The sequence below is a fragment of the Aquarana catesbeiana genome, linkage group LG06 (assembly GCF_042186555.1).
Source record: "Aquarana catesbeiana isolate 2022-GZ linkage group LG06, ASM4218655v1, whole genome shotgun sequence".
NCBI classification, from domain to species: domain Eukaryota; kingdom Metazoa; phylum Chordata; class Amphibia; order Anura; family Ranidae; genus Aquarana; species Aquarana catesbeiana.
The window spans coordinates 190,011,140-190,023,808 of NC_133329.1; the positions used below are offsets into that span (position 1 = coordinate 190,011,140).

At 43.4% G+C, this 12,669-nt stretch overlaps 1 protein-coding gene across 1 annotated transcript in view; it reads left to right on the forward strand.

The window, feature by feature from the left end:
• Positions 1 to 12,203, forward strand: part of RSL1D1 (ribosomal L1 domain containing 1) — a 201,042-nt gene extending 188,839 nt beyond the window's left edge. Inside the window, 2 exon segments of the mRNA XM_073591170.1 lie at positions 11,641 to 11,888; positions 11,890 to 12,203. Coding sequence (XP_073447271.1) covers positions 11,641 to 11,888; positions 11,890 to 11,929 — 288 coding nt within the window. The 3' untranslated portion in view covers positions 11,930 to 12,203.
• The last annotated feature ends 466 nt before the right edge of the window (positions 12,204 to 12,669 follow it).

Below are 12,669 nucleotides of genomic sequence, written 5' to 3' on the forward strand. Positions count from 1 at the left end.
GTGATAAAAGATACAAATACACACAAATATCAGAAGTGGTCTCGCATCATGTGCAAAAATGACAGTAAATAATGTTTAGTCCCCTGCTCCACAGTGTCTGAAAAATGTGCTGTGAAAACAGTGATGGAGGGTCTGCTGCTATATACCCAAGATAGTATAAATAGCTCAAAATAGTATAGCACTCAACTTTACCTAACACAATATTATATAAACAGCCCAAATCATAAACAGTGACACAAAATGCTATATAACAGCAAGAAAACAGAAAAAAAATATATATTTCACTATACCACAAATGTCCAGAAATATATATAGTACTTGTGCATATAGGCCTGTGTTAAATACACTGGTATAGCACAAAAAATATTGAAAAAACAAATGAATTGAATTCATGGGTATTGTGCAAACACTTAAAACACCTTTTTAGTGTACCTTCACATCTATGCGCTCATCTCCATTATCAGACCAACTGGTCACCATGCGCCTTCCCCTTTAAGGGGTATAAGGATCCTTTGGATGATTGTAACCTTCTTGGGTTTAAATGAATCCCTAGGTAATCCCCAGCAGTAGTACTCAGAAGAATAAAGGAAATGGACATAGTGCTAAATCCTTTTTAAAACCTTTCATTAAAAAATCCAAAATAAACTCACGTTTCTGTGCACCGACTCTGGTGCACTCAGATCGCTCGCATTGCACATTAGGATGTGCATCCCCCTTAAGGGTCGCTTGGATATTCATGGCAGCAGCCAACACACAGGGTGAGAAAACTTCCTGGTTGAGCGTTACTAAGTCCTGCCCCAAAGGCTATCAACATTTTGTGCAGCAGCAACCACAGCTTCAACGAACCTGTTCAGAGAGGTGTATTGTTTTCCGTCACTGTAAATCTCCAGTTTAACCCCTTCCCGCCGACCGTACGCAGATGTGCGTACTCGGCTTTCCGGGGTTATACCGGGATGATGCCTGCAGCTGCAGGCATCATCCCGGTACCGTTGTTTAGAGCTGGCGATCGGCTGCCCGAGTATAACAACCGATGCGGCTAAAAGCCGCTCAGCTGTTATACCAGAGGAGCGGGAGGGGACACCCCCCCCCCTCCCGCCGCTCTTACCGGGCTTCCCGTGCGATCGGGAGGCCCGGTGTCCAATCGGCTGCCTTCGGCTGCTGGGGGAGGGCTGGAACGAAGCTGTGGGTGGCTTCGTTCCAGCCTCCTCATTGTAAACGCGGAAGCGACGTCATAACGTCACTTCCCGTTTACACGGCTGCCAATGGCGCCGGTTTTAAAAAAAATATACAGTGTTCAGAATCGCCGTTTTCTGCGATCTGAATACTTTGAAGTGCAAAGGAGGGATCGGGGGTCTTTTAGACCCCCGATCCCTCCTTAAAGAGTACCTGTCACCACCTATTACTGTCACAAGGGATGTTTTAATTCCTTGTGACAGCAATAAAAGTAAAAAAAAAAAATTTTTTTTTTAAACACAATTTATAAGTATAAAAATAGAATTAAAATTTTTTTTTAAGCGCCCCGTCCCCACGAGCTTGCGCAGCGAAGAAAACGCATACGGAAGTCGTGCCCGCATATGTAAACGGTGTTCAAATCACACATGTGAGATATCGCCATGATCGTCAGAGCGAGAGCAATAATTCTAGCCCTTGACCTGCTCTGTAACTCAAACCTGGTAACCGTAAAAAAAAATTTAAAGCGTCGCCTATGGAAATTCATAGGTACCATAGTTTGTCGCCATTCCACGAGTGCGTGCAATTATAAAGGGTGACATGTTTGGTATCTATTTACTCAGCGTAACATCATCTTTCACATTATACAAAAAAATTGGGGTAACTTTACTGTTTGGATTTTTTTAAAAGTAATGAAAGTGTCCCTTTTCCAAAAATTTGCGTTTAAATCACCGCTGCACAAATACCGTGTGATATAAAATATTACAACAATCTCCATTTTATTCTCTAGATTCTCTGCTAAAAAATATATATAATGTTTGGGAACTTTAAGTAATTTTCTAGCAAAAAATACAGGTTTTAACTTGTAAACACCAAATTTCAAAAATAGGCTTAGTCATGAAAGGGTTAAGGAGGGCCCACAAGTTCTCTAAAATGGTTTAGGTCAGGTGAGGAAAGGGGCCATGTCATTCTTTCATCTTTAAGGCTTTGCTGGCTAGCCACAAAGTGAAGTATGTTGATGCACGCAATGGAGCGTGGATTTATATATGATGGTCTTGAAAGATGCAGACTTTCCTGTACCTCTACTGACCAAGGCTTGTAACAGTGTCCATTTAAATTATCTAGTGATTCTCTCATGGAACCAATGCTTGCCACAAAAAGTCTACCTAGGGGTGGAATGTCTGTTTTGTGTCTTAGGAAGATTATAGAAAATGGGTGCCACCGGAGGCTTTTTGGCCTCTAGGTCTGTCAATAGCCCTGTAGATACAGCCTCTGATGATGAAATTTTCTTTGTAAAGCGAGGTGGGGTCAGGAGACAAGCAGAAGTGTCTTTATCAAATAGTTGTCACAGAGCCTCAATTAGATAATATGAAGAGTTTAACCACTTGAGTACCAAGCCTCTTACTGAGATTTGGTGTTTACAAGTTAGTTTTTTTTTGCTATAAAATTACTTAGAACCCCAAACATATATATTTTTTTTCCCCTATAACACCCTAGAGCAGTGTTTCTCAACTCCAGTCCTCAAGGCGCCCCAACAGGTCATGTTTTCAGGATTTCTCTCAGATGAAACAGCTATGGTAATTACTAAGGCAGTGAAACTGATCAAATCACCTGAGCAAAATAATGGAAAGCCTGAAAACATGACCTGTTGGGGCACCTTGAGGACTGGAGTTGAGAAACACTTCCCTAGAGCATAAAATGGCAGTCGTTGCAATACTTTCTGTCACACCGTATTTGCGCAGCAGTCTTACAAGCGCACTTTTTTGGGAAAAAATACACTTTTTTTAATTAAAAAGGCAACAGTAAAGTTAGCCCAATTTTTTTTTATATTGTGAAAGATAATGTTACACTGAGTAAAGTGATTAACAACTTGTCACCCTTCAAAATTGCGCAAGCTCGTGGAATGGCGATGAACTTTTACCCTTAAAATTCTCCATAGGCGCTCCGACATTGAGGCGCTTATCCTCAAGTTGGAAGAGACCCACAGGAGGGATATGCAAGAAGTACGGGGGGAGGTAGCTACGCTGGCGGATCGCATGACCACAGGTGAAGCTTCAGTGTCCTCTTTGGAGGGGAGAGTAGCAGCGCTCAAGCAAGAGAGAGATCTACACCGAGACTCCGCTGTTGCCATGCAGTTACACCTGGAAGACATCGAGGACCGGAGTCGCAGGAACAACCTGCGGCTCCGGGGGATCCCAGAAGAAACTACTGCGGAGAACCTAGGGGATAAGGTCAAAGAAATATTCCGCACTGTGTTGGAGGCCCCTGAACTCAACATAGAGCTAGATAGAGTACATAGAGCCCTAGGCCCCAGATCTGAAGACCCGAGCAGACCGCGTGACGTGGTGTGTAGACTACATCGCTACACTCAAAAGGAATCTATCCTCCGCCGTGCATGGGAATATGGAGATGTGGAAGTGGGAGGCAAGCAGGCCAGAATACTACCAGACTTATCGAGGGCCACACTGAGACGTAGAGCCCTCCTCCGTCCTCTCCTGGAACTGGCCAAGCAAAAAGGCCTGACCTACAGATGGGGATACCCGTTGTCAGTAACGTTCCGAGGCGACACTGGGTCTTTCTCCCTGCAAAAAAACGCAGACCTACCAGCGCTATTCAGATTCATGGATGCAGAACCAATACAAGTACCCGATTGGCTTCAGTTTCTTCCACGTTCACAAGGACAATCGGGCCCCCTGAGGCTGCACGGACCCCTCCCCCCTCGCCACCAAAGGAATAGAAGGAGACGCAGGACGGCATCAGAGGGAGAACCGCGTGAGTAGGCCTATGGCCACCCCTTCCTTATCCAGCTTTAATTATCCCAGACAGACCGCACGGAACTGAGTCTTCGCACACGGGGAACTGTAAGGTGGTCACCTTTGCCGTTTAGAGGGTGAGAGGAGTGAACAAACTTTACCCCTGCCTCCCCCTACCCAGCCCCCCCCCCCCCCCCTCCCTCTCCGGCCTCAATGAACATACTAGGCCTGACGAAGGACGGAACTGAGATCTGGAGGATCCCCTGAAGGGTTATGGGGAAACTAATGACCTAGTATCAAACGATACCCGCCCCATCCCTGGAACTAAGTCATGCTTACACTTGTCTGACTTGGGGCAGGGTACCTGTCCGCTCTGGTCCACCGAAACTGATCTCCCCCCGCCTACCTGAGGAGGAATTTTTGTAAGGTACTCAGAAACATCTCTTGTTTAATTGTGCGGAACCATGCAGATTGTGTGATCACAGGAAGCTAAGTGACATGGGGACGGGAGGAGAAGAGACCCCACCGACACTCACCACCACTCGCCTCACATTTGGGGAAAGGCACATCATGGAACTATTACTGCGACAGGAACCACACACAATGAGACGATCCGGTTTTATTCAACAGACCCTGTTACTAGCCATACCGCTAGGGAGCAAACCGGCATTTTAGATCTGTTGCTTGAGCTGGGTGGGGAAGAGAGAATCCCCCACATGTTTGCCAGTTATAGGTTTTTGGCCACGAGAGGATCTGACCACTTTGCCTTGGCCCCATGCGTAACTGAACACTCACGATTCTGAGGTCTTGCCTTATATATAGATATACCATGCTCAGATTGGATGTACCCGTTACTTTATAGTTTATTTTTAGTACATCCCATTTGGCTCATCCATTCTTATATGCTGCTGGATGAGGAGGGAAACATGACACTTTGTCATTGCACTTGTTGAGTTAATGTGTTTACGCATTTGCATTCGTTGGGCTCCAGACATGAAAGCTCCACTTTACCTCATTACATTTTTTCATTTTTCTTTATTATGTTTATACCATGCCTTTCTTATAGTTTTGTTTAGAATTTTAATGTGTCTGTAATAATACATCTTATTAGCTTGTTATGTAACTGCTAATGGCACTAAACACGCACATATTAAAATTATAGATAGCCGGAGGTGGAGGGAGAGGTACGGGGACTCACTACCCGGCCCTGTTTATCCACCGTCCCACATAGGACAGCGCTCCAATCCCAGTATATTCTCTGGGGAGCGTAATAGCCTGATTGGCTAATTTAGTACTTGCACTAAGCTGCACTATCTAGTGACAGCCTTCTAATTTTCCCCCCCACTCTCTCTTGAGTTCATTCTTCTTCTCCTACCTGTCCTGCTCTTCACCTTCTTCTCTCACCCCTAACCAACACCCCCCCCCCCTCAACTCCCCACCCCCCCACCCCCCCACCCCCTAGGAATCAGTTTGTAACCATCTACAAACCCACCACACATGACCTCCGTAAACGTAATCTCCTTTAATGTAAGGGCCTGAACACGCCTGAAAAAAGACGCATGCTAACCAATGACATGAGACGCATGGGAGCTGAAATAGTTTTCTTACAGGAGACCCACTTCAGGGAGGGTTCCTTACCGACACTACAGAACAGATTCTTCCCAGTGGTATACCACTCGAGGTACACAGAGGCTAAATCTAGAGGAGTCTCCATCCTAATCTCATCTAAAATACCATGGTCACTTACGGAAGTAAAGTATGATGGGGAAGGTAGATTCCTCTTTGTAAAGGGGAAGATAGGGGACACAAAAGTGACTTTAGCTAACCTATACGCTCCCAACACACAAGACAGATTCCTAAAACGACACCTGGACCTACTATCACAATTCTCAGACGGACATTTGATTCTGGGAGGAGACCTTAATGTTCCCCTCACCCCTACGGAGGATACTTCCACTGGAGCCTCCTCGACATCGCGAGATTTACGTAAACGTATCGGAACGACGTTACATAACTCACAACTGATCGACGCTTGGCGTCTTTTCCACCCAGGGGAAAAGGATTACACTTTCTTTTCCAAACCACACCAGACGTACTCTAGAATCGACTATTTCCTGATCCCCCACAGAGACTTACAAGCGATTAAAGAGACTACTATAGGACCAATCACGTGGTCGGACCATGCCCCGATCACACTGCAATACGTTCTCCCAGACTTAAGGTCGACACAGAAACCACCGTGGAGACTAAACGAAGGAGTATTGAAAGATCCAGAAGTTCTAGCTGAAGTAACCAGAGAAATAGGACACTATTTCACCACTAATTCCACCCCTGACTGTTACACAGGATTAGTGTGGGAGGCACATAAAACCGTTATCAGGGGGATACTCATCAAACACGGCGCACGACTCAAACGGCAAAGAATTGCACAATTGAACACGTTGCTCGAAAAATTAGAATCACTGGAAGTACGTCACAAACAGGCACCCACCAAACAATTGGAAATAGAGTTAGACACGACCCGTACACAGATCACCGACCTGCTACGCTATAAAGCGAAAGCGGCGATACAAATTAGCAAAAGGAAACATTACGAATCTGGCAACAAATGCGGGAGACTGTTAGCCCAATCACTACGAGAGCAGAAAATAGCTTCGTATATACCCCACATTTTGTCCTCAACGGGCCAGAAAGCCTCTCTACCACAACATATTGTACAGGAGTTTAGCTCCTTCTATTCATCTCTATACAATTTAAAAGGGACACAAACCCCCCCTGAAAAAACAACAGAATACATATCATCCTCCCTAATGCCAACCCTCCCTGATGACGTAAAAACCATACTAGAAGACCCCATCACGCTGAGCGAACTACAAACCGCCCTAAAAAATTCTAAATCGGGTAAAGCGCCAGGCCCGGACGGGCTCACAATACCTTACTATAAGACCCTTCTCCCCTCCCTTGGCCAACACCTGGTTAGACTTTATAACAATCTAGGCTCTGGGGGAAAATTTCATAGATCCACACTACAGGCACAAATTTCCGTCATACCGAAAGAGGGCAAGGATCCAGGCCAATGCGGCTCCTACCGTCCGATCTCATTGTTGAATACGGACTTAAAACTCTTCACAAAAATCATCTCCACCAGATTACAACAACACCTTACCTCACTAATCCACCTAGACCAAGTAGGCTTTGTCCCAACTAGGGAAGCTAGGGACAACACGATTAAGGTCCTCAACCTACTCCATTTAGCTAACAGTACCAAATCCCCATGCATTTTACTAGGAACGGACGCTGAAAAAGCTTTCGATCGGGTCAGCTGGAGGTTTATGTTTGCAACACTGAAGCATATAGGTCTAGGGGACAAAATGATACAATGGATCTCTGCAATATATTCAGACCCATCAGCCAGAGTAAGAGCGAACGGAGTGCTCTCGGAAGCTTTCCCAATTACTAATGGGACCCGTCAAGGTTGCCCCTTATCACCACTGCTCTTCGCGCTATCCCTGGAACCTTTCCTGTGCCACATTAGATTGAACCCAGACATCACAGGAGTAGAAGTAAATAAGAAACAATTCAAAGTCTCTGCATATGCTGATGACTTGATGTTCTCCCTCACGAACCCTACCATCTCTCTCCCCAACCTGATGAAAGAATTTCACATCTATGGCCAACTAGCTAATCTAAAAATTAACTTTAGTAAGTCCGAAGCGATGGGATTGGGAATTCCACAACCACATCTCACACAACTCTAAAACAGTTTCCACTTGAAATGGACCACTACAGCTCTGAAATATCTAGGTACACACATACCACCGAACTTTTCCCAATTGTTCAAACTTAACTTCCCACCCCTATTAAAAAAAGTCCAACAAATGCTAGATAAATGGACAGGGGGGCTCCATTCCTGGTTTGGACGTTGCAACATCCTCAAGATGACAATTCTACCCAAATTCCTTTACCTTTTACAGACTATCCCAATTCACATACCAGCTGACTACTTCAACCACGTACGATCAATATTTATCAAATTCCTTTGGGCTGGGAAAAAACCACGACTACACAGGAAGACCCTTTCGTTGCCCAAACGATACGGAGGACTGGCAATGCCTGAACTCCAGACCTACTATAGAGCTACGCATTTGTGTAGGCTCATAGACTGGTGCCGACATACCACAACCAAACTATGGACGCAACTTGAACAAGCGCAATGCGCATCTCCTATACACAGGATCCCATGGTGTTACACTGCACTCCCAACAGACCTCAAACGCCACCCATTAATAGGTAACACGGCACGTATATGTGCGCGTCTGATTGACACGTCCCCCCTTTTTGGCCGTAATTCACCACTCAAGCCCATACTAGGGAACCCTTTATTTGAACCAGGAATGTGGGATGGGAGATTTCGGGAACTAAGGGAAGCGGGAATATACCAAGCTTTGCATTTCAGTAGTGGGGGTAGGTGGAAGAATATCACAGAGTTGTCCGATCCCGAGGGACAGTTCCGACTGGATTTTTTGCGCTCACTACAGCTCCATCATTTTCTAAGTAGTATGCCACCACCCAATGTTACTGACCAAACCTTCACACCTATGGAAGAGTTATGCTCCGGTATGGAACCTCTACTACACTCACTCTCTATAACATATAGCATGTTAATCACTCCAACAGGAGATTATAAATTACAGAGCCTCTCCAAATGGGAAAAAGATTTAAAATGTCAGTTCTCCTCCAACAAAACACAGCACATCCTGCAGTTCACCCACAAATCCTCCATATGCACCAAAATTCAAGAAACAAATTATAAAATCCTTACTCATTGGTATAGAACCCCAGCATTGCTACACGCAATATATCCCTCGTCATCGGATGTCTGTTGGAGATGCCAAGGGGAAAAGGGCACGCTCCTCCATATTTTCTGGTCCTGCCCCAGGATCCAGGACTTCTGGAGGGAAGTTCGCCAGATAACACAGAGATTCACAGACCGGGTTGTACCAGAAGACCCGGCGTACTTCCTTTTGCATGCCAATGACACCCCCGCCAGGGTTTACAAAAAATCGGTGGTACGACACCTGCTGGATGCGGCGAAATCCTGCATCCCAATCCTTTGGAAATCCACCCAACCACCAACCATAGCTCTCTGGCTACAAAGGGTAGAGGAAATAAATTAGTTTAAGGACCTAATCCTCACAAGCCAAAACAGACAGGAAATGTACACCAAAACTTGGCAATTATGGAATATGTTCAAGTACTCAGAAGAAGGTCAGGCACTTCTAGGTAGCTGAGACTATAATGCACTCTGTTCTCGAGAATAATCGCAGTCAGATACAAGCACAAACATACTGATGAATAACTATTCGAATTCCCATCCCCCCCCCCTTCCCACCCTAAGCATACTACCCCCCCCCCCCAATACCCCTTCTCCCCCCTCTTTTCTCGCCTTGTCTGTTCTTACTTCACTCTATTAATCTGCTCTTCGTCTCACTAGACACCCTTTCCTTTTTCTTTTCTTCTTCCTTTTCTACGCCGCTTCTTCTCTTGCAAAACTAAAACAAATGGGAAGCCGCTTGAGCCAGGATTAAGTTACACTGCGGTACTGAAGACACATGCAGAACACACTGAGGGGCGTAGGACTAACAGAAAGCATGCGATAGAAGGTTCCATCGTTTTAAGCTATTAATTAGGAACTAGGTCAGGAAGGAGGTGGAAGTAATACCTATACGTTGTCACCACTGTAATATGTCTACAAGCCTCCAAAACAAGGAATAGAGATGTCATAATTTCCATCTATGCCTGTATACGGTATGCACAGTTTCTGTGACTATGTATGTGTCTTTTGTTGATTGCAGTCATGCTATTGTTGTATGTCCCGGTGAACCGGTTTTCTAATATAAATAAATAATTAAAAAAAAAAAAAAAAATTCTCCATAGGGGACGTTAAAAAAATTCTACAGGTTGCATGTTTTGTTAGAGGAGGTCTAGGGCAAGAATTATTGCTCTCACTCTAACGATCGCGGCAATACCTCGCATGTGTGGTTTGAATACCGTTTTCATATGCGGGCGCTATTCACGTATGCGTTCGCTTCTACACGCAAGCTCCACGGGACAGGACGCGTTTAAGAAATAGTTTTTCTTTTTTCTTTTACCTTTTTATTTTTACACTGTTCTTTTAGGAATTAAAGTGACAATTTTTTTTTTATTGCAGGGAATGTAAACCATCTCTTGTAATAGGAAAAAAAAAGCATGACAGGACCTCTTAAATATGAGATCTGCGGTCAAAAAGACCTCAGATCTCATATTTACACTAAGGCAGAGAGACGCACGCAGAGATGGACACACTTCTTTCCCAAGTGTTGCTGTGCTGTCAATTCATAAAGTGCTGAAATGATTGATATCCACCCAGTGGACAGCGTGCTTTACACATTTAGTTTAAGCACAACACTTGCAAAATACATTTTGCAATTGTGTATATATTTTTTGCACATTTATTTGAACTTTCACTGGCTATGTGCTTCTTTATAAATCACTTTTTTTTTTTTTGGCCACATTTAGTTCAAGGCTAGCACTTGCTAAAGCAATTTGAGCTGTATATATGCATTTTTGCACATTTTGAGTTTTCACTGGCTACATGCTTATTTATGAAATTTCACTAATTCTTTGTCTTTTGCACATTTAATCTAGTCTCTATTAGCACTTTACTATTATCCAGTTTAGCTGGTTTGCACTGTGGTATTCCCATTAATTCAATATGTGTCTGAATCTGTGACGCTACTGTAGATGAAACAAATCTCTCCACCAGGTGAGTATAATGCCATCATCACAGTTGAAAATAGACTCCTACCAAAGAGCCTGGACCCTTTATTACAAAGGGTCAAACAGGCTAGATGTTATAATCCCCAGCACTGGTCACCGTTTGAGGGTAGAAAAAAGAGCCACATCAGGGTCAATCCCAGAGTAACTGAAAACTCTTCTCAAAGCGTCCAAATAAATAGAAAATGCTAGATAGAGTAAAACCTCTCACCGATTTAATTTATTGATTGGATATATGTAAGTGGAATACTTTTTAATACAGTGTAAACAAAGCATTGCACGTTAAAGGATGGCAGCTGCTACTTTAAATGAATAATTTCTTAATAATTACATCAGTCATTTTAAATGAATGGTTCAACAACACTGTTTTGCCATTTTTGACAGTTTTTTTTGTTATGACACTTTTACTTTTAGCTGCTGTATAGCAATCTTGATGTTTGTAACAAGCTGTGATTATCATGGTTTATCCATGCGCGTGTCATCATTTCTATCACATGACAGCCAATGGTGCTCTTATAAACAACCCCTTATGCTCAAATCTCCCACCCCCATGATTAAGCTCCAAGGGGTGGAGCAAAACATTTCGGGTGAGTGGCCTGGCTTTAGCTTACATACGATTACTGCCGGTGGCTATAGTCACTAGCAGTAATCATTGTGTTTTGCCAGCAGGGAAGGCTCCCCACTGGCAGAACACAATATTGCTGCTGGAGAGTAGCTGTTGATGGGAATCTAAGCGATTTTCTAAAAGGAAAATCACATCATCATTGGCTTGCCTTAAAGAGACACATGCATCAATTTATCTTCCATTTTATGAATCTAAAAGTTTTATTTAAATCTGCTTTGTCCCATTTGTATCAATGTGAATATGAATTTGCAGTAATAAAGGTTATCATTTTATCAGAAACTGCAAGCTAGGAAGACACCTGGAGATGTAGAAAGTGCAAGCAAGATTCAAGAGCCAGGATTGATGGAGAGGCAACAAATGATTGATAAAGCTGATGAAGACTCAAAAACACCAAGCAATAATAAAAAAGCCCATTCTACAAAACGGGGAATTGAGGATGATGAAAGTCAGCAATCTTCATATAACCATCACATTCCTAAAAAGACTGCTATAAAATCTGCAGTAAAGCTCTCAAAATCTGTCAAATGTTCCTCTGACTAAAAACTTGAACAAAAAAAGAAATTGAATATTCTACAGTATACAGATCCTGCTGATATAAAGAACAGTTAAATGAAATATATTTGTGTTTTTGTATGTACTGTTAAATTTGAAAAGAAATTCTTTTGACAAAAGTCCTTTTTTCAAAATAATTTTGCACACCAAATATTAGATCTGTATATGAATTAGTCTTACAAAAAACTGTATGCATTTTAATTGTAGGTTCCCATTTTTAAAGAATACTACCCTTTTAAAAATGAATCTAGTAACCAATAAACTGAATTTGTGTTTGGGCTGTTAAATGTATTACCCAGGAAAGCTTCTTTTGTGCCCTCAATTTTTTTTTTCTGCCTGCCCCCATTATGTTACTGGGGTTTGTCCTCTTGGTTTATGATTAACCACTGTAAACTTTAGTGTAAGGTTGGAATAAGTAGCATGGCTGTAGGCACATAAACCTCTTCCTGTCTGCGCTTAGCCGAACGACGGCTACAACGCCGGACCTACATTGCCATCAATAGACGTCTTCCCCTTTGCATGGTTCTTCACGTGACCCCCTGTCAATGAGACTCAGGTGATCACAGATCCCAGCCCCTTACCATGTGATCAGCTGTCAGCCAATGACAGCTGATCATGTGTGAACGGAAGATCGGTAATTTTTTTTTTTTGTACTCCCCACGCTGACAGTATGAGGAGAAAAATAGCTGATCACCAGCTTCTGTAAAAGGGATACCGGTCCCGAAGAGGTGCAGCCACCTCAACTGTGCCCAT